Source organism: Perissodus microlepis, chromosome 9, assembly GCF_051167445.1.
Source record: "Perissodus microlepis isolate ML-2025 ecotype Zambia chromosome 9, ASM5116744v1, whole genome shotgun sequence".
In the NCBI taxonomy this organism is placed as follows: domain Eukaryota; kingdom Metazoa; phylum Chordata; class Actinopteri; order Cichliformes; family Cichlidae; genus Perissodus; species Perissodus microlepis.
In genome coordinates, this window is record NC_140469.1 from 23,919,644 (window position 1) to 23,941,375 (window position 21,732).

At 38.7% G+C, this 21,732-nt stretch overlaps 2 protein-coding genes across 5 annotated transcripts in view; one reads left to right on the forward strand and one right to left on the reverse strand.

The window, feature by feature from the left end:
- cnksr2a (connector enhancer of kinase suppressor of Ras 2a) overlaps positions 1-21,732 on the forward strand; it is a 118,006-nt gene that overhangs the window by 81,161 nt on the left and 15,113 nt on the right. Inside the window, exons 22-24 of one of the 4 annotated variants that reach the window (XM_084939752.1) lie at positions 1,403-1,621; positions 3,512-3,699; positions 8,536-12,363. In XM_084939752.1, the coding sequence (XP_084795878.1) occupies positions 1,403-1,621; positions 3,512-3,699; positions 8,536-8,733 (605 nt within the window). In that variant the 3' untranslated portion in view covers positions 8,734-12,363. Of the gene's footprint in view, positions 1-1,402; positions 1,622-3,511; positions 3,700-8,535; positions 12,364-21,732 lie in introns of those variants that run through there. The other 3 variants (XM_084939753.1, XM_084939755.1, XM_084939754.1) reach the window with 3 other exon arrangements.
- On the reverse strand, positions 17,749-21,313 carry klhl34 (kelch-like family member 34). Its single transcript, XM_084939756.1, has one exon. It carries the CDS (start codon positions 20,936-20,938, stop codon positions 19,154-19,156), a length of 1,785 nt encoding a protein of 594 aa, XP_084795882.1. The 5' UTR covers positions 20,939-21,313; the 3' UTR covers positions 17,749-19,153.

The window sequence follows — 21,732 nt, forward strand, 5'->3', positions numbered from 1 at the left end:
TTGCAATATAGGTGAAAAACCATATTCTTTCCAAGATGGCAAAAAGAAATCTAAAAAAAAATGGATTAGTGTCATTTAATTATAAAGTGTAAAGTTTGTTTTTCATTAGTTATTAAATCTAAATCAAAGTGTCTCATATTTAGCTAGCTCGCTTGATAACAACCAGTTCTTTATTGTTCTTATTTAGTATACAGTAAACATCTATGGCAGTCCAGCTCTTTCAAGAGGGGAATGTCTGAGGTACATGTAGGTTAAATGGTGTGACTGTGTTTCGGCCAACAGAAAGTACAGCTTCAACTTTTATGTCTCCACCTTCTGTTTTCTGTCATGCAAACTCTTATTCCATGCACTGACATTATAAAACATAGACGTAGCATTTGCTTGGAAAAATTAAACCAGTGTGAAAGTGCCTTAAGCCTGCATTTTATCTCAAGGCCAAAAGATGGCGATAGTTGTGGATAGAGTCAATGAGCAATCAATTTCACAGTAAGGCACGCCCCTTCCTATCACATTTGTTTTAAAAACAAGATGACAACAGTGGAAATGCTCATCTTGAGGCTTCAAAACAAGCCTGTAGAAACCAGTGGATGACATCATGATAACATGATGACATCATGTTAGTTATGTCCATCTTCAATACTGTATCTACCTGTACCAGGAATGCCATTTTTTTCCTGAGCTATAAAATAAATGAGTGAATTAATTAATGAATAATTAATTCTGTACAATATGGTGTTGTATAGCAGTGTCTTATATAGAAATATAGACTTATTATATATACTTATATATACTGTATATTATACCTTTGTACTTTTACCCCATCAAATTTAACAAAATGGTTGCTTCACTAAAAGTAACAGAACTGCAAAAAAAAAGTGTTTTTTTTATTTGCGATATCTTAGATTGTTATTTTATTAATACCAAGAACAAGAAAGCTTCTCCAGAAAGTGTGCCATTAAAATTTTGAAAGGTCCACACACACAGAGCAGAATTTCTAGTGTTTTGACAGGAACTACTCTCTGCTCAAGAAAGCGCCCCCATGAAAACTGTCTGCTATCATCTGTGATCATCAGCTTCAGCTCCCCCTCATTAAAATCAACTTTGACCCCTGCCTGCAATGATATTTGTCAAATATTTTGTGCAGCTGCTGATGCAGCTTGAAGCTTGTGTGTTTTATATATGATCTTGTGTTTAATAGTAATGTATGTGTTAAGTGTTCTTTCTGATGCTCCAATGTGGACAGTGGCTTTAAAGCTGGAATAGCAATGTGTCTCTGATTCAGTCAGAACATATTTAAAATAAATGTTACTGTATTGAACAGAGTGTTCTTTTAAAGAAATGAGTCATGTTGCATTCATGACTCAAATAACAGCAAATCAATTTTCTTTTCTTTTCGTTGCAGAGGACGCCGTCTTTGCTGAGCCAGGTGGTGGCTCAATGATGGCCGGAGCCGTTTACACTCTTCCTGCTCCGAGGAATGTCCCGTTGCCCATGGCAATGCAGAGGCTGATTCCTATGGCAACCCAGGGAGGGAAACCCCGCAGCTTCACACTGCCACGAGACAGCAACCTCCACACGCTCCTCGCACCGCCTGCAAAAGAAGAACAGCAAACACACAACGGTGAGTTCATGCTGGATCAGGCTTTTGGTGTGAAATGCTTACAAGGGCACAGAGAGCTTAAAGCTAATCCGGAAGCATTATTTTTATTCACTATGTTTTAACACCAAATCAACACTACAGTAAAGACAAAAGCAGCATTCATTATACAGTACACAGAGATTTTAGGCAATAAAAATAAAGCGAAAATACTTTAAGTCAGACTATGAACCAGCCACAACATCTGAACATTGATGCAATTTAACAGTTAAAACTAGCTACCAGACAAGCAGTGTTGCATTAGAAAAAAATAAATTCAAATAACAGAGAAACATATGAAATGTTATATAGGGGAGAATAATGAGCTCTCCTAAAGGATTGCACAAATGGTTTAAACCAGCCGTTCCCAAGCTGCATTGTCCTCTTTAAGGGCCATTAGTGAGGTTGCTGCTTTGTTTGAAAGCAAGCAAAAAGCCTCACAATTCAAACTTTGAAAACCTCTTTTAACAATAGAATTTCATTATGTTGCTATGAGACTGCAAGCAGCCACGTCTGTGGATGAAAACTAAAGCCAATGCAAAATTCCCCACTGCAGAACTGCAGTTCCTCTCTTGACCACTTGAGGCTGGCCCAAAGCTGCATTTTAACCTTTTAGAGCCATTTAATTGAATTAAATGCCAAAAATGATATGGCCTGCTGCGAGTTACAGTTCATTCTAAGTGAAATTCTAGTATTTTATCAGTCTGTTACTAAGCACCAATTATCGGTTTCTAAGCACCAGTATCCATGTCTATGCTTTGTACCTGTGTGGTTTTTGGATGCAGATTGCTACACATGCTCACTACCCTTAGCTTATAACTTAGGGCTTTCAAATTCAGTAACTTGTGGGAGCAAAAACACCAAGATTGAGGTTTTCTGTAGTCCAAAACCAATGGGTGATGCCACAATGACTATGTCTAGCTTTTATATACAGTCTGGTTTTCATGACATTTGTTGAATTGCTATGTGCTGCACGCTATTTTCACTGCAAGAGCCTAATGAGGGAAAATACTTCCAAGTACTTAATATTGCTCCGTAATAACGGGGGCTCGGGTGTTTCATACAATGACAGCTAATTCTGAGCTAGTTGTAGCCACTGACACAACGAGCTGGAATGATCAAATCTGGAAAAAAAAAATTGCATGTTTGACCTTCTCGATTTCACTGAAGGACAAAATATTTTATGTTGGGGATTAATTCAGTAGAAGAAGCTGGTGCTGCTCTCAGTGATGCATTTTTTGGGTAACAGCAGAGCGCAAAAATGTGTCTCGCTGTGAATGACAGCCACTAGAGACTGAGGGGGAGGGGGAAAAAGGAAATTTCTTTTTAAGGTGAAGATGTCAGCACATGTGCCACATATAAAAACTGCTCTCAGGCACAGACATATCCATTTAAATCATCATCAGCTTGAAGCAGAATGTATGACACACTGCAGTCATACATTGATCTAATGAGGCTAATGACACCATGGTGCTCCTGTTGCCAAGGTGAGGCAAGCAGCATATGAAAAGAAAGGACTGCAAGAGTAAATAAGACTGATTTATGTAATAGCATGATATATGTTGCATTTGTTAGGGAATGGATTGAACAATCAATTATAATGTGAGCAAGGAAATAAAACTGCCAAAGTGATGAGGGCGTCCCTGAGGCTGACAGGATTTTCTCCTCGTTAATAATCCTGCTGTGACTAATACAAATCATTACACAATGTCGTACATGTGTCGAGGTGTGCTGCTGTCCTCCAGTGGTTGATCTGAGATATAACTTAAGGCGCTCCCGGCCTTTTAGCTTCTAATCCTGTAACAGATGTGAAGCAAAGAGTTCAACTCAACATTAAATGTGCGGGTCTCTGTTTCCCCTCTGACTGCTCTGAAGGTGGCAGTGAAGGTGCCTCGCTGGGCGACCTGTTTCGTGCGTGCGAGCAGGGTGGGGTCTGTCCTCTGGGTCGGGGGTCGGAGTCCAAAGGTCAGTCAGAGTTCAGGCAGTCATTTCTCCGAAGGGCCGCTGACCCTCATCTCAACGAGCGCCTGCACCGCCTCCGCATACTGACCTCCACGTTGAAGGTTGGTCCTCACTCTCATTCATATAGACACATGCGCAAGACGAGCACGGGGGCACGCCAAACAGATGCACACTTACAGAGGCACAGGAGGATTTTAATTTCTGACGAGACGACTGACCTTTCCCTAACCTCTCACCCAAACTCTTGTCGATGTTTGTACAGATGTAGACACCGGGTTTGTGTGATGCATTTCTGGCCATTTGAAATACTATAAAAAACAAACCAGCGTACAAACATTTTATAAGCAAGACGTTTACCACATTTGAAGAAATAAAAAAAACTAACATTTCAGTTAAAGTTGTTTTTGATGTTTGTGGTGCATTTATTTTCACTTATACAAAATGAATTGCTACTGCAGTGTCCTGCTGATACTGACAGTATGTGTGTGGGATACTGGTCTCGAACTCCAGTCCTCGAGGGCCGGTGTCCTTTCCATGTGTCCCAGTTGCAACACACCTGAACACAATTAGTAGGTCATTAGCAAGACTCTATCCGGTCGTTAAGTCTGACGTCACTAGCCGTGTCTGGGCCTAAACTCCGCTGCAGGTCCTTATATCAAATGATCACTATGGCATTACTGAGAGTTGAAAAACTGTCTAAAGTCTTTCATCTTTAGTAAAATGATCAGCGTTCTGCTCTACCAGGTGTAACAATTGAGTTTAACATCCAGGCATCCATGAAAACGGAATTTATGACATTTAACGGAGTTAGAAGTTAGCAGGAAGTTAGCTCGCTAGCTTCTATCTAAATACAATATAGCATGTCCTGACTGCGGGGTTTTGGAAACAAATTAAAACGTACAGCTCTGTTATCACTTCCAACATAAATGAAGACAGAAAACTAAACAGCAGTGATGTTTGTAGGCTTACTGAAGTTTGGCTAGCTGGTATATAATGATGTGCTACGTGACTGCTAGCGACACAGCTATGTTAGCATAATATAAACAAGCTAACTTTTTTTCCACTCGATAAAAGTTAACGTGAGTGTTCTCGGTGGTCAGGAACAAATGTAATCGCATGGCAGGATGCTGTAAAAGGACCAAACTTCAGCCAGGAGAACAACTGAGATAATCCATCCACAATACGAGGTTAGTCATTCATATACTGTTGCATGGGCTGGGCTGTAGGTACATCCTAAGGTTTTAAAAACTGAGCTTAAATAAATGATTAGCGGTAATAAAAGCCGAGGGAGGTCAACAGTGATCACTGACTGTTTTAGGAGCTTTTTGAGATTAAATAGAAGAAAATACATAACATTAAACATGTTAACAACACAAAAGCCATATTAAACGCAGACTACTTTAGGCCCGGAAGTAGGATTCGCCACGTCATCACTTAACAACCGGATAGAACTTAGGTGGCAATTCAGCCATTTGATTCATGTTACAGCAGCTCATGAGTGAATGAACATGGTGCAATAAAAGTACTTTTAGGAGTAAATTTTTCCAAACACTTAACATTGACTTAAATTTACTTGAGTAGGATTAGTGTTTGCCACTTCAACATGCAGTCAAGTTCTATACTCTTGCTAGTGACCTACTAATTTTATTCAGGTGTGTTGGAAAAGAGAAACATGGAAAAGTTTCAGGATACCAGCCCTCGAGGACTGGAGTTCGAGACCCCTTCTCTAGATAAAATATTTGCTAGAGAAAAGTAATGCCATAAAAAAAAGTATTTTACGACAGAAGTTAAAAGCAAAATTGTATAGAAATCCTGTCATCTGTGTTTGCTGGCTCGGTATGCAACTGTTACCCAATGAGATGTTAATTTTGGTGAACAGCCTCAAAACAAACTATATCTGCCAAAACAGGTGTACAGACGACTCCTTACAGTGTCTTTCAGTAGAGACTCATAACCTTAAACTCAAAGCGGCCACACCCTTAATGATCCATAAGTTTAACCTTTAATCGAGTTTAAACAAGGATACAGTTTGCATGCTAAAAACACAAAATCCATTTTTCCAAACATCTTTATTTGTGCTGTAAATTTGGATATTTTGAGAATCTATGGAGATTGAATCAGTATTGGAGGCGGCCTCAAAGGGCCTTTTGAGAAGCTGCAGCTTTGAGGCATTTCTGCATTGGCTTTATTTTCAGCTCTTCTGTGAAATCTGTGAAACGTTTGACTAGGACACAACACGATGGTTAACAGAGAATTGCTCTCGGGAACAGATGTTTTCTTACTAAAAACAACAAAATGTAAGTAAGAGAAGTTGCTGCCAGTAGGTACTCACACAAACAATAAAGGCATATAGGAACAGACACTTTTGAGTCTGGAGCTTAGCAAAAGGTCAGTTTTGTTGAACTTTATTTTCCTTCCATAGAATTCAATTTTTGTGAAATGCAACACTGTATTTCACCTCATATTATTAATCTTACAGGTCATACTCCTCTAAAATCTTATCAGAAACTGCCTCCTCCCCATTCCTTCTTCACAAACCTTTTGAACTGTAAGATTTCTTGAAATAATGGTTTACTTCAGAAATTGTGCAAAGGCTATTGACCTCAAGGCAAAACGTGCTGCTTGTAAAATAGAAACACTTATTCTCATCTGTTCAAAAATAAAACATTTGTTAAAACTATGATAAGACAGAAGAATGGCTCCCTCCATGAGGATTTATTTCATAATTGTATATTTATGATAATTTCTGACTGTGATGCACACATAAACACCGCTCATGTGCTGGAAGATGTCTGTCTTGTTAGTTTTAGTGGCGTTATCTGTCACAGTGTGTCTCCTCAGAGTCCTCAGATGTCAAGCAGCCGTCTGTTGCTTCATGCTGTCTGAGCAGCAGTGATGCTCCCAGGCTGGGTGGCTCTTTTGCTGTTTTTTTATGTCTCTAGAGTTTGTTTCTTTGTTGCTTCCTCCGTGTATGGGGGCGGGATGGCAAGTGAGGGTATGGAGGCTTTATCGCTTGCAGGTACATCAGGGTTTTTTTTGTTGTCTGGTTGGGTGGGGAAGCTTATGTGTTTGTTTGCTTGTCTCGCGTCTTTTAAAGGTATATACCAAGCTTTGGGGGGAGCATGGATGAAAAGTTTCACAAATAATCTTGAGAAGACACCACAGTGACCCTAGTAGAGGCTACACTTTAATTGCTATTTACAAGGGATCAGGTTGGATTTGTGCGTTCAGGCAGCATCAACATATCTGCAGTGGTTGCTGTGGAAACAACAAAGGATTTCATATTTTCTTTGTGTGTTTCTGCGCATTAAAATTGGACCAAAACAACATGATACATTCGAATGAGAATGTGATGGCAGAAGGAATAACAAGAGAAGAGATTTGTGTGTTGTGTTTAATAACAGCTTCAGCACAAAGTCGAAGATTATGAAGTGCTAACTAAATTAAAAATAATCTACTACTGACTGAACATTAACTGAAGCAATGTATATTTCACCATCACGATAACGCTGTCATATAGCAACATATCATCGTTGCCTTTCAATTATACACAATTTATTAACAATGATTTCCCATGTAATTTAGAAAAGAAAGTTGACAGTGCTGTTACAAAAATGTTTGTAACTGCTGATGCATTTCAAATTCATTAACTGTCACTTGAACAAAGACGCTTAGATAAGTTATAAAGAAAGAAAGATCCAGTGAATGTGTTTAACTTTTATCAAACAAAGAGGAACTAGTTTTTAAAGGGGCTAATACAAATATTAGACATCTACAATTAGAATCACACAATTAGATCATTGCTTTAAAAAAAAGTTAATTCAAAGTTAAAAAACATTATTTCACTTTTTAGCATCTGAAGAATGTAACTTGTCAAACAGTCAAACATTTTTAGTTTTCTGATGTATTAGAAAACAAAAAGAAAAAACAAACCCAGTTTTAAATATGAATTTAATAGGTTGTTAATATAAATAAAATAAATAATACATTTTTATAAATGCTTACAATCTTTTTTTTTTCTCTCAATAAGACGTTTTTACTTCTTAAAATAGCAGCAAAAGTGGGTCTGTTACAACACTTGGAAACTACATTTAGCCAAGTATTATATTTTGACTCTTACTACTACTGTTACTGCTAATGATAGTAATAATCATCTTAAAAATGATCATTTTAATCATAGTAATTCATGATATAGTCATATCAGTTATCAAGCAGTATCTAATGATAATATCAAACACTAGGCTATTCTAGCTGAAGTTGAACAGTATAGTATTTTTTTATTCACAATTCGTACTTTTGCTATTGGTAGCTGTGTTTATTTTGATGCTTCCTTTAGTCCTAACTCAGAGTAACATCAACGCTTTGACATGCTCACATCGTTCTTCTATAAAAGTATATTTTAACAGAATATTTTATGAGTTTTTGTGGTAATCATCATGCAAAAGTTATTACTAATGTGTAATTAAAATGCATTACTGCATCAGTATATATTAACAATAGTGTATTTAGTGCCTTAATATACTGCATACTGCCCAAGAATATTAAATATTAATTTAAATAGGTTTTTAATAAATGTCCTACGAGTGGATTAGTTAATAGTAGATAATGTGCTGAATGATGAACTAAGTAGTAATTTAAAGGTGTTTCAAAATGCAATACTGAAATTTACCAAATTATATACACTGAATTACTTTATAGTAGCCCATGCATTCATTGTGAATACACATGGAAGCTAGTGAATATATTCAGTAGAACAATGACGGATGAAAACGGTTGTTTTTTAAGTGTTCTATGCAAGGTGATCACATGTCAAATCTCCCCAAATCTTAGTGTATCCCCATTAAGTGTGTGTCTTGCTTTCCGTGTGTCTGCGTCTTAAAGAAGAGCGATATTTTGAAAAGTGACCCGCCCCTCCTCTGTTTCTGCATCCCCCATAGGACAGGGAGGGGGAACTAGCGCTGATTGACAGGCTGCTGGCCAAACCCCAGCTGTCGTCGGCAGAGTTCCAGGAGTGGAAGAGAGCCTATCAGGAGCTGTTCACTCAGGAGCCGAACTCGGCCGCCGAATCAGATCCTGGCCCGCCCCTCACCCCGTCGCTCTCTCACACGCACTCCTACATTGAGACGCACGTCTGACGCGAAAAGCAAAAGCAACACACACGCTTAAATTGCTCTCATCAGCTGATTTTGGATTGAGTTGAACAAATCGCAGTTGATGCTTTGAGGCATCAGAGCTGCGATCGGAGAAATCTTAGTGACGAACTGAGTCGAGAGGCGAAAGTAGAGATGCGCTTTGAGCAGCCGCCGTGTGCAACATGACGTGTTTTTGCGGAGACCCTCGTGTCACATCAGTCTTCGATCTGATTGGTCATGCCACTCCAGATGGCTCGAGGGTGGACACTGACACTGATTCTTGAGTATTATATGTTAGCTTTTGTGCTGCGTACCTAAAATACTCTCCATGGAAAACCATATAAAGAAGGATCTTCATCATCTTCATACAGACTTCTCATCCAGTGGGATTACAGAGTTGTATCTTTCTCCATCTTGCTTGTTGTGCCATTTTCATACTGTGACTGCACAGTGTCTCATAGACGCTCTAATAGCCACATACGTTGTATTCTTTCAAGCCTTATACTTGATGTCTATGATGATATTTACTGTACAGTGAGTGCTACAGTAGACAACAATAAGCAAAGGTCTTTTTTTAAAAAAACAAAACAAAACACTAGTCTCAGTTTCTATCTAGTTTTAGAGACTTTTGTTTGTGCTGGTTTGGTAGATTCGTGTACTGTGCTGGGCTGGACCTGAAGCATGCACACTCCTCCTGGAATAGGACCCATTTGAAGGAAAAATCCACCCTCAAATGCTTTTCTAGCAATGCATCAGGCATCACATGGTGTAGTTAGGAGCCCATTATCTGCTATTGCTTTATTATTGAACTTCAGTTCACACTCCAAAAACACAGTATGCCTTTCACAAACCGCCATTTACTGCTTTATAACTTCGCATATGCACATTAAAGCAGTGTGGTTTTTACATTTGGAAAAATAGAACACTACATCCAGTTAAATCTGTTGTACAGACGTATACAGGCATAAATAGAGAACAACAGTTATTCTTGTTGCTTTGAGAATAAAAGCTTGCAATGATCAAGGGAGTTTTCAAGTTTCTTTTAAAATTTTTACACAATAGTAAATAAAATAGGGTCTTTTAACGATACTTTTATTAATTGCAAAACAAAAACAGCTACTAGAAATGTCTAATGTTTCGTTTACGTTGTATACATATTGAAAGCTGCATTTTAATGACATGTAAACAAATACTAGGTGCCATCCACAGAAAGAGGAAAATATAATGTTACATGGCTTTACTTAACATTTCTTGCAATGATGGTAAAACAAAGGTTTTGTCTTGCATTATAATTATTATTGCACTGAAAATTAGAAACTTGGTCTAACTATAGATGAAGCTTCCTAAATCTGAGAGAGCTTCTCACTGATGAATATTCTTTTTAGCTTTTGCAGATATGAATGTTTATATATAGTATATTAAAAGAAGTACAGTTCTGTTCCACCTATGTGCAGTTGCCAGCTCCCTATCTAGAACTGGTTTCCTACCTAAAAATGGCACCAGTCAACACAAAATTACTGGACCCATAGTTTGAACCATTGACATCAGTGATTATGGGAAGAACTGATGCAAGAAATTCACCAATGATTGACAGATTCAGCCCACAGGTTCTGTTTGCTATGATTTTCTTTTCATGTAAATAAACCCAAGTTTTCATATCTTCCACAATTTGGGCAAGTCAAATTAGGATTACTCCCTCCATTACCCAGTCAAGTTGCTTCCATGTCTGTCTTAACATTAATTTAACATTTTGGATATATGAAATTTTGTCAGGTTATTGACAAAAGTGTGTTTCGACCCTTGAGCACTAAAATCCAATCAGTTTATCCTTGAGTTCAGGTGCCAAAATTGAAGAAATCGCCTCAAAATTTTTAAGAGCTATCAATATTGAAACAATACAGTGAACTGATGGATGAAAGCCATAGAAACATGCTGTCTCCAGCACTAGAGTTTTGGTTTTTCTTATGCAGTGTATTTGTACATAATACCAGATAAAAGCTTTTACTTCAGATTTACCTCTTTGATATTACCTTAAGTGAAGCTTTCATCAACACAAGGGGACATTTTTCCATTGGACATGTGGAAATATTTTGCCTTTTGTAGGCCACCTTTGTATTGGCTCAGTCACACTAGAGTAAAGATAGATTAACAACCACTGTGCAGCTAGGAAAATTTGGTGGGTGCCTGGTAAGTGTTTTGAAGGTTTTTTTTCTGTCAGAGGCTGATTGTAAGTAGTTACGAAACTTGAGCGTGCAATACCCTCGACCATATTATCACAGATCTAATATATTTGCCAACTTCACACCATTCAACGGACTGACTCCATCTTATTGTTATTTTGTTTCCGTCTTTACTCACTAAGGTTGGTTTGAGTACAGAAACCTAATGCAAATGGTTGCAGATTAGTTCCCCATCCTTGAAGCAACCATTTCAAAGACAATAAAATCCCAATGAAGTTCATTTCACAAGTTTGTGTCACACAGTCTTAATAATTTTGGTGTTTGGTGTTGCCTCGTTAAATGAAGGTCACATTGACTCACTGCATCATCTTGTGGTACAAAGTGGTATTACACAAGTATAGCCTAGCCTTGTGTCAAATTTTGTTGATATTTTTTCAGCACAATACTTTTTTTTTTTTACATTTTTTAATACATGACGCATTATATACATAAAATTTACAAAAAGTACACTGCAATTCTCTAAGCCATAATATCATTGATATATGAAATTTTATAGATCTACCCAAATCTTATTGTAGATTTTTGAATTTGCACAAATGTAAGTTTAAATAAAAGAACATTTCTATCTAGTTTTTAGGCAACTGCTACTTCCAGACATGGACGTTATTTTCATTTGGTTTTCAGTGCCTTATATGGCATCCACACTCCTAGTAATACAGGTGTATGAATTCTGGAAAGTTACTCTGTTTCACCCCAAAAGCCTCCAAAAATATTTAAACCAAAACAAAAAAAGCAAAGAGACGTTTTTAGCACAGAAAGATTTTCTGAACATCGCAGATTTATAGTACTTAAAAGAATGCAAAAGTTTCTAAGGGTGGATTTTTCCATGGAGACCATTTGGCTCTCTGTATCCTGCATGTCGCATAGAGAATATGAGGCCATATTTGCATAGGAACTGAAATATGAATCTAATAAAAATATATTAGTTTGTTATTTGTAGGCTATGCTGTTGCCAAAAGACTTAATACTCAAAGTCAATGCACAAAACTATGAAAGCAATCATAAATGCATATAAACACACACACAAATACACACAATAATAAGCACATAGACTGAATGCTCTTTCTCTGCTGCTGCCCGTGGTTGGTTGTAGTAGCATGTCTTTGTTATAGATGAAAACAGTATTCTTTTTCCTGTTTTTGTGTTTGAAATCTTTACATACAGTAGATCTCTATTTATAGAGCGCAAACTAAGTGTCTTGGAAGATAGTCTCTAATTCTAGTTCAGTTTTTTTTTTTTTTTTTTGGACAGACTGTCGTTGAGTAAAGATTGTTTAATGTTCGATCTATAAATTATGGTTAATTAAAAAAACAGTATTTATTTATGTAATCATTCTATATGCTCTCTTGAAAGATGAGGATGGATCAATAAAATGTTGGTCATTTCGATGAAAGTGTTTTTTGTGGTCTGTTCTGTGAAAATTAGCCCATATGGATGTCATAAATTCAGCTTTTACAATGCTATATAAGTAAAAGTACCACAAATAAAAAAGTACCAATGAATGTAAAAGTAACAAGGACTTTCTGCAATAAATTTCCCCTTTGACATATATAATTTATTCTACATATTACACTGCACAAATACATACATAAATAAAACAGCTGATTATTACAGTATAATAAGTTAGTTAAACTCCAGGGATATCAATCTGTCTGGCTTTCCTTTGGTAGCCAGAAGTATTCTCAAATCCTCAGACTCATTATCTGATAGTTTAGTCAGAAACATGCACACGAGCGGCCTGTTTGAGGTCACTTTGTAGGGCTCTGGCAGTGCTCCTGTTTTTCCTCACACACTGGAGCAGATAGTGATGCTGCTGCTGGCTTGATGGCCCTGTCCAGCTCTCCTCATGTAACACCCCATCTCCTGATATCCTCTAAACTCTTAGACTCAGGGTTTTGAGTTCTGTGGTTTGGTCGGCCATTTCAGTTTTGCACAGTAGCATGTCACAGTTACCTCATGTTTTGGTTCATATCTAGTTCTGTTTCAGTTTGGTTCATATTTCTTTCCTTGAGTTCCTGTGTATTCTTGCCTCCCTTGTTTAGTCGTGTCTCCGTGTTTGTTTATCGTTTGTCTCTCTGTGTCAGTTTTGCCTCAGTGTTAGTTGTTTCCTCTTTTATTTTGATGGTCTCCAGTCTCTCGTGCTGTATATTTGGTTCTGCTTCCCTTGTCTTGTCTTCTGTGATTACTTCAAGTTGTGCTCCCACCTATTTCCTCTTCCCTCATTAGCTGGTGTGTATTTATTGTCTGAGTCTTCCCTTGTTCTCTGCCTCTAGGCTGTGTGCACCCTTGTTCTGTGGTTTCCCCTAGACTCCTATTGTTTTTGTTCCTGGTTCCAGCCCTTTTTGTATTTGTGCATTTTTGAAAAATCTTCAGCATTAAAGCTGTGTTCATGCACTGTCTCCAGTGTCCTGTATTCTGGGTCCACATCCTACCTGCAACACAATGTTATATGACACTGTCCGTGGACATAAAGCAAATATTTTTGTGATGGCTTGACGAGCTGGACTATCTGTGTAACCTGAATAGACTGCAGTTACCGCTCCAGCGATTAGGACGCTGGCAAAAAGCAAAACTAGAGGAAAATCAGTGAGGCAGGATAAGGAGAGAGCTGGTCTGTGGCCACCACCTGCAAAACCTTTCCCTTTTTTGGCGTTGCCTTGTTGTTGCCTCTCTGTCACTTTCATTTGCTCCAAAAATGTATGCTTCCTAAATGGACAGATTGAGTTCCCTGAAGAGTACCTGATTCACTTTGTGTTATACTGTGATAATCGTGTGGTACCTTAATTTCTTTGAGCAGCATATGTGACTGATCAATTTGCAAACAGCATATGTTAGCTTGTTTTATTTTAATTTAAGAAGCTAAGTTTACTGGTCCTCATCCAAATAAATCTGAGAATCTGTGAAATGACTGACAGGAGAAGAAAGAAGGAGCTTTTTGGACATTTTCCTGTGAAAAACTGTCAGAGATCTAAAGATTGCTTTTTACAATGTCAGGACAAGATTTACATTTCAGAATTGTTGGAATCAACTTATTTGTTCTTTCCAAAGGTTTTTTTTATTGAATGAAAAAAATCACACAACATCTATTTTCTTAGACTCTTATCCGATTCAAGGTCATATGAAGGCTGGAGTCTCCACAGCCTATCCACTTTATTCACAACGGGTTGCCACAGTGGATAGATCTACATGTTTTGATTTGGCACACGTTTATGCTGGATGCCTTCCTGATGCAAGATTAAAGAGACTTATGTCTAAATCTCAACAAAAAAATCTTTCTATAAATTAAATGGTAGCTACTGCAAATAGAAGCTCTGACATGTTGGGAAAATAAAAAATACTTCAGTAAAGTACAAATTGGTACTTGGTTTCTTTATGCTATTTAGGAATTTAAATCTCTGTAGCTATCTACATAGATTTATCTAATCTATGTATCTAATTTATCTAATCGGTTTATCTAAAGTACCTACCAAATAAATGTGGCAAAAATTGCTTATATTTAGCTTAGCTACACAGTATGTGGTGCACTATTAGGCTGCATTAACTTGATTAAGAAGATAAATAACAACCAGGTGCTGCTGATCAGATCTAATTAATTAATCGTCAGCAACTGTAAAAAGTTCAATAAAAGCTGATGTTCTGGCAGCTTGCTGGTCTGGAGCCACCAGGAGTGGCTGTCCAACTAAATTTACCCTTTTTTTTTTTTTTTCCTTTTGAAATGTAAAGTTGCACCTGAACAAACCACACGGGACTAATGATTTGGACTTGTTTTACAGCCACAGGACCTGGACAGTCACTGAGTCGGTCATGAGCTCCTCTTTGCACCAAAGTATTCTAGAGTCAAACGTGAGGTCATCTGTCCAACAGCTAAAGGCTGAAATTGGGTAATGCAGCAAGACAGTATTTTCAAACACAGCAACAAATCTACTGAAGAAGAAAAGAATCAAGGTGTTGCAATGGCCCAGTCAAAGTCCAGACATCCACCTGATGCTGTGGTGGGAAATGAATGGCAGCAAATGTCAGTGAACTCAATGAAGTTTGGCTCATTCTCAAAAAGCATTGTAGATCTAAGTTTGTACACAACATGATTCAAAGCATTGCTGCTAAAGGTAGTTTTGACATAACTTTATGCATTATTAGTATTAAATCCGTAAATAATTATCTAGCTAATTATCCAAAAAAGGTGAGAAAAAAGCATTAAAGGAAAAAAAAGCTGTGACCTAAGCCAGTGAGAACTTTCCTGATGTAATATTGTCATAATCACACATTAGAGCATGGTAGCTTGAAATTAACATTTCATATTTCCACTTTTATTCTTTTTTTCAGACATTCATTTAACTCAGATGGTGTTCTAAATAAGTAATATTTTTGTAGATAGCACAGTGTGCATTCAGACTTAAATGGAAACAGATACAAGCACAAAAGTGCATCAGGACTGATCTCCAGCAGTTACCAAGCTATTACCCAGACACGCGGATGTTTCTCTCTAATGCTTTTCTACTCTGCAGCTTCATCCTTCTTTGTCCATTTGACTGTCAGTGCAGATGAAGTGGAACAAGAAAACAAAAAAAGAGTCTCACACAACATCCTTGTTTTGCTGCTCTTTCTATATCTATCAAATAGAAAACTTCAATTATTCATAGGTAAGCTGCAATGCTGCACACTTTACAATTTCTATCTGCAAATTCTGCAAGATATTCTCCTTAGTTTTGCTGTTGTTGTTATTTCAGCACTCTCACCCTCACCTTCGTCACCTTATCGGCTGTTTTTTTGTTTTTGTTTGTTACTTCTCTATTTCATCCCGCAGCTTGGCCTCATCCTGAAAACTCATCTGTTTGAGTGTTACCTTCTTCACACTGAATCTGTTTACCTCCTCTGCTTGTTCCCAAAAATCCCATTTATCACACAGCTTAGCCCTTGTTTTTCTTAACACACAATTACATTGGAGTGACACTCTTTGGAATATTTGGTGACCCTTCCCTTTTACATACTTACATACTGTAATTAACTTTCAGTGAACTAAAAGTAATCTGAATCAATCTGGCATATGCTCAAAAGAGCTGCAAGGAAAATGCCACAGTGCTCAGCCTGTATAGTTTATATGTGAGATGTTTAGTTAAAAATGCTAATCTTTTCTTCATACTGAGTTAGTTAGGATAATTTTATGATTATCTCTAGAGCAAGGAGGTTGGGTTATAGCAAAGAACATAAACAGCATAAAACATAGATGTAGCCACTTTCCCGTTTTCCACTGCTTAGTGAAATCCCATTTTGAAGCCCCGAGCCATGTTGGCTCGTTCGCTAACAATTTCACAAGTCATTAGCCAATGAGCATACCCTGATTTATTCTCCTTTTTGACTGTTAGAATGACCTGAATTTACAAAATGGATCAATGCAGGTCAATGCCTGGCTTCTTATAAAATCTTTAGGACAGAAAACCTTTTCACAACTACAAAAGTTGATCCCTGTTGGTCATTAAAAAGAATTATGAACTTAGCTATACTTTGTAGTAGGTTGGAAGTAAAACCCCACCCCAACCGGTCACATGATTGTTGGGTTTCTCTGTATGTATTATTGTAGGGTCTCCCTTACAATATAAAGCACCTTGAGGTGACTGTTGTTGTGATTTGGCACTGTATAAATAAAATTGATTGAATTGAACTTAAATATCCTTTTTGAGAGAGTTTTTCTATTTATGCTGTAAAACCATGCCACCTGGAGAACATGTGAGTTTCATTATACAACCTATGTTCATTCAAATTAATCAAATTTTACAGCTAAATCATTTTACAAATTGTAAAAATAATATTAACTTAAAGTTTACAGATCAAGGCTATTGGTAAGCCAGCAGCACTGGGGAATAAAGCAAAGAAATCTATCCACAAATTGTTACATTTTAATTTTTAATTCTGTATTTTAAATTCTCTGTTTTCCACTCTGGCTTTTGGCTTTGGAATCCAATAAGTGGTGGGGAAACTCAGGACTACGTGTATGTATATATATATATATCCATGCTAGGCATTGCTATTGAGGTTGGGTTAAAGTAAAATGATAAGCCAGGTGATAGATGTTGGGTGTGATGTACTTTTTAGTTAACAGAAGATTAAAACTTAACTAAGATTAACTGCTTTTAACTTTTAAACACCATTTTCATATTCATATTCATTCACTCAGAGAGCCACTGTAGAAGGCAAAAAGAGCTCTGGTTTGAGAAGTTTAATATAGCCAAGTTCAACAGAGCCAAGGTTTCTTAGTGTTAGCTCACATAAAAGGGCCATTTGATTAATCATTTGACTGCACAAAATTGACCGGCTATTCCAATCAGAGACAATATGATGAGGATCTATAAAGAACATAGATTATATACAGTAAAACACAACATTGCTGCTGCTGTAAATAAGATTAGTGAGTCTAACGCTACAGAAATTGTTAATTATATGATTTGATCACCACAAGTGGCCAGTAATATATTGGTGTTACTGCTCAGTTTGCCCTCGGTGTTGCTGTTTGTTTCTAAACTGACAGACACATATTAGAGCTCTGAAACTTTACACTTCATACACTTAAACATTAGAGGTTACTCAGTGTGCTCCTCGCCAACTGTGTCCCTTGATACTCCTGGTCATAAATAGCTTACACATGTAACTGATCAGTTTTCTAATCTATGGTGCAATGTTTAATGTTAAATAAAGACTTGACAGCAGGATTAGAACCGAACCTAATAAATAAATAAATTAAATTAAAATAAATTTGTAAATAAAATTAAAAACAGTCACTTTGGTTAATAAAAAAAAAACCTCTAATTATCAGATTTGTTTTTAAAGGTTATGTTAAAGTTTCTGTTAAACTAATATATGCTTAATTTTACTGGCACTAGCTTCATATTTAACACAAACACATAAATGCATGCACGTGTGGGCGCAGGTGCACACGCACACAGATATTTATTGGTCTTCTCATATATCTTTCTGCAAAATCTACAAGTGTTGAACTAAGCAGGAGTAAACAATCATTTATCATAAAAGCTGGGATAGGGACATCAGCTAGCATTGCTATGGCTAACCAGCAGTAGCCTTTTGTTTGTCATAAAAAATAGGGGTTTATGAAGATTATACACTCACTTGCCACTTTTTCACGTGTTCAAATGTTATGTTATTGCAATATCTAATCAGTTAATTATAGCATCATGGACCTGAACCCAACAGATATGCAGCAACTGTATGATGCTATCATGTCAATATAGACCAAAATCTCTGAGGAATGTTTCCAACACCTTGTTGAATCTATGCCATGAAGAACAACGTTATGAAGGCAAAAGGAATCCAAACCCAGTATTAGAAAGGTGTTTCTAAAAAAGTCTTTGAGTGTAGCCGTTCAGAAATTACAAATGATTCTTACAAAAAAAGTAGTTGCTAGGTTTCTTAAAGAATGAAACCAGAGAAAAGCCTTTATCCACCTATTACACAAAATATTTAAAACCTTTTGGGTTTCTATTAAGGAAAAAGATATGAGCTTTGTTTGGGATTTTTATATAACTCTATATCAGAAACATTTGGATTATCTTGAAGAAGGTTAGCCTAGCCTAACATAAATACTGGAAACAGAAAAAACAGCCAGCTTAAAATGAATTAAATGAAACCTTAGGCTACATCTTTAATCAATGTAGACATAAAAGTGTTAAAAATTTTATACTGTGTTTGGCTGTGTGCCTTATGCTAAGCTAACCAAACTGCTTTGTTGCTGTACACCTTCATGTGTCAAATGCAAATAAGTGTAGACAACACGCCTACGGCTAGCTGTTAGTAGGAGAAAACTAGTTGTTTGATATTTTTCCCTAGACCAGAAAGACCAGAAATACTATTAAAAAATAAAAGTATTACAACTGAGGAAGTTGTTAAGGGCTGCGTGGTAGTAAACATTTCATGTCCCCCAACCTAGTTTCCAGCACAGGCCCCAAAGACTATTGCTCAACTATGAGCAATATCCTTATTTCTGTGTTTTAGTACCCAAAACCTAGAGTTTGAACAGCCTGGGGGAAATGGGGGTAAAATGTACTACATTGTGGTTGATTTTAAAGCATCTGCTCAGCATTTTGATACCATATTACGCCCACTCAAAGTGAAATTCTCACTTTAGGAACTGGCTCTCAGCACTTGTAAAATACGTTTCTCACTTTTTGTGCTCTTTAGTCTGGCAGAGGCAGCAGCGTACACTCAGTCCCAGTGAGAGGTCTGGGAAGCTGGCAGATCTCTCTCCAGCAATCTTTCTTTGTATCATACTCCAGCACACTCTTCACAACCACCTCCTGCCCGTTACTCCACCTTCTCCCTCCGAAAACCAGCAGATTCCCAGATGACATGGATACCATGCCGTAGTTGAAGGAGCCAGTGAGAAGCGGCTTGAGTCGCATCCAGTGATCTGACCGTGGATGGTATCGTTCGATATCACAGAAGGGTTCGTACATCCCCAGCAGTGCATAGATGTAGCCATGAGCAGTTGCCAAGCGATGACTGAACCTGGCGATGGACATGGATGCCCTCTTTTCCCAGACTCTGCCTTTAAGATCCCAGAAGAAGACCTCTCTGCTGCTCTCCCTGCTTTCATCCTGAGTGTAACTATAGTTACCCGGAACACCACCTGACACATAGATGCTGTTGTCAAGCACAGCAGAGGCGTGGCCGTAAAGTGTCTGAGGCATTGGTGGCCCTCTCCTCCATGCTCCTGTGGCCATATCATAAAACTCCACAGAAGCTACAGAGGCATGTGTGTTGGTGTCTGGTCGTGTGTGTCGTCCGCCCAAAGCATATATAACATCCTCCACCACGCAGCAAGTGAACTGTGCCCTCCTGTCCAGCATGGACTCCACCTGCTCCCAGCAACTAAAGCGAGGATCGTACCGCCACACCTGATTGGATGTTGCTACAGTAACAGGCCTTTTCTCATCTTCATCTCCCTCTTTCACTTCATCTCCTCCAATCACAAAGAGGAAACCTCCCACTGAGCACACGCAGGGATTTCTCAGTCTCAGCGGGAGAGCACAAGTCAAAGATGAAAACCTCCTCCTTTTTGGATCGAACGCCATCACCTGCTTTTCTGGCCAATCAGTGCTGGACCCGCCACCCACAAGAAGCACGCAATTGGGTGATGCTCTAAGCGTTGTCTGCCAGCTCTGCCTGATGGGCTGAGTTGAACCGAGTCTGTGGTACTCAAATGCTCGTGTCAGCTGGCTCCTTATTAAAGGTGTGGCCATGGCTCTGTGAGCATGGCTGATATTTGTGAGGTCAGACGGGGGGACCAATCCAAAGCGCAAACGACTCAACAAAAGATTTGATTTCAGGAGTGGGAGGGGCCCGTTATCATCCAGCCAATCCAGAGCCAGCTTTATGAGCTCCACCTCCTTAACACTAGGTATCTCATCAGCATCCAGAACCGCCAACAGTGATTCGATATTCAACGTCAGGAGATCGTCCCTGCTTTCTTGTATCAAGCTTCCCATCTCCATGGCAATGGTTTGATTGGCAGCCTCAAGTGCATTTGAGAGGGCGTGGCGCTCAGCCAGGTTAGCATAGTCACAGCAGTTCTTGGCATTTAAACTATCAGTCATGTAACGCTCGCATATCGCCACAGCTGTTTCCACCTGCAAGTACCTGCCTGTTTCCAGGACAACAGGAAGTGTGGAGGGTGAGATACTCAGCCAACCTGAATACAGGAAGTCCAGAATGGCATCTAAGCCCTCTGGTGTTAGCGCTGGGAGGCTAATGGAGCCTGCTAATCTCTCTGCAGTAGTCTCTCCAAAAAGGGCCCAAAAATAGTCACTGGAGCTGGCTAGAAGGGCGCGATGACAGGGAAAAGATATGCCGCCAGCCTCTAAGACAACATCACACATCTTCCTCTGTGAGCGAAGGCGCTGGAAGCCAGAGAGAAGTCCGGTTCTGTGGGAAGAACTGTAGAGGACAGAGTAGCTATCCATCCAAAAGACGGCAGACAAGAGAGTGGAAATGATGGAAGGAAGGTAAGGATACTTTTGAAAAAAGTGAAAGCAAGTTAAAGGAAATGATTTGTCAGGAAGGAGCCAGGAAGGAGCGGTGAAGAAACATTAAACACAGCAAGCACAGGAAAAGCTGAAGAGTGAAGTCAAAAAAAGAGGCTGCTGACAAGCCGGCACCAAAAAAGTATAAAAAGAATTGGATATTAGTCGGAGAGCAAGAAGCAGGAAATGAGAGGCGCAGGAAAGAGTGTGTCTCCTTCGGCAAGCTTTCTCCATCTGTGTGTTTGTCCTTCTCTGCCTTCAGCAGCGAGCATGTGACACCATGATGTGGAGGTTAATAATGGCCCCCTGCAAACACAGACACCACAGCCCGCCCACTTTTTGGCACTTTAACATGAACCATCCCAAAGCCCTCATGTCTCTTGCCCTGATACCCCGGCTCTATTGGTTTTGAGTTTGTCTGCTGCCCTTTTCTCCGTTTCCAAGAGGGAGTATCACCCATGAATCATACACACCAACCAACCAGCGAGCATCGAGATGCATGGATAAACACCCTGACCCCACACCCAAAGAGACCGAGAGGGAGCCTGGCAGGGCTTTAGTGTCTATCCCAGTGGATGAACTCATTGGTAAATACAGCTGCTACAGTCTGGGACCAAGATTCCAGGGCATGCCACCAATCTGCACTCTCATGGTGACAGGAATAGTAGCACAGACACAACTCGGCAGATGCGGCGCGAGGTAGATATCAAACCTGCGGAAGTTTTGCCAGGCTG

Coding starts and splice junctions, on each gene's coding strand:
- klhl34 (XM_084939756.1), bottom strand. CDS start 20,938: ATGGATAGCTACTCTGTCCTCTACAGTTCTTCCCACAGAACCGGACTT.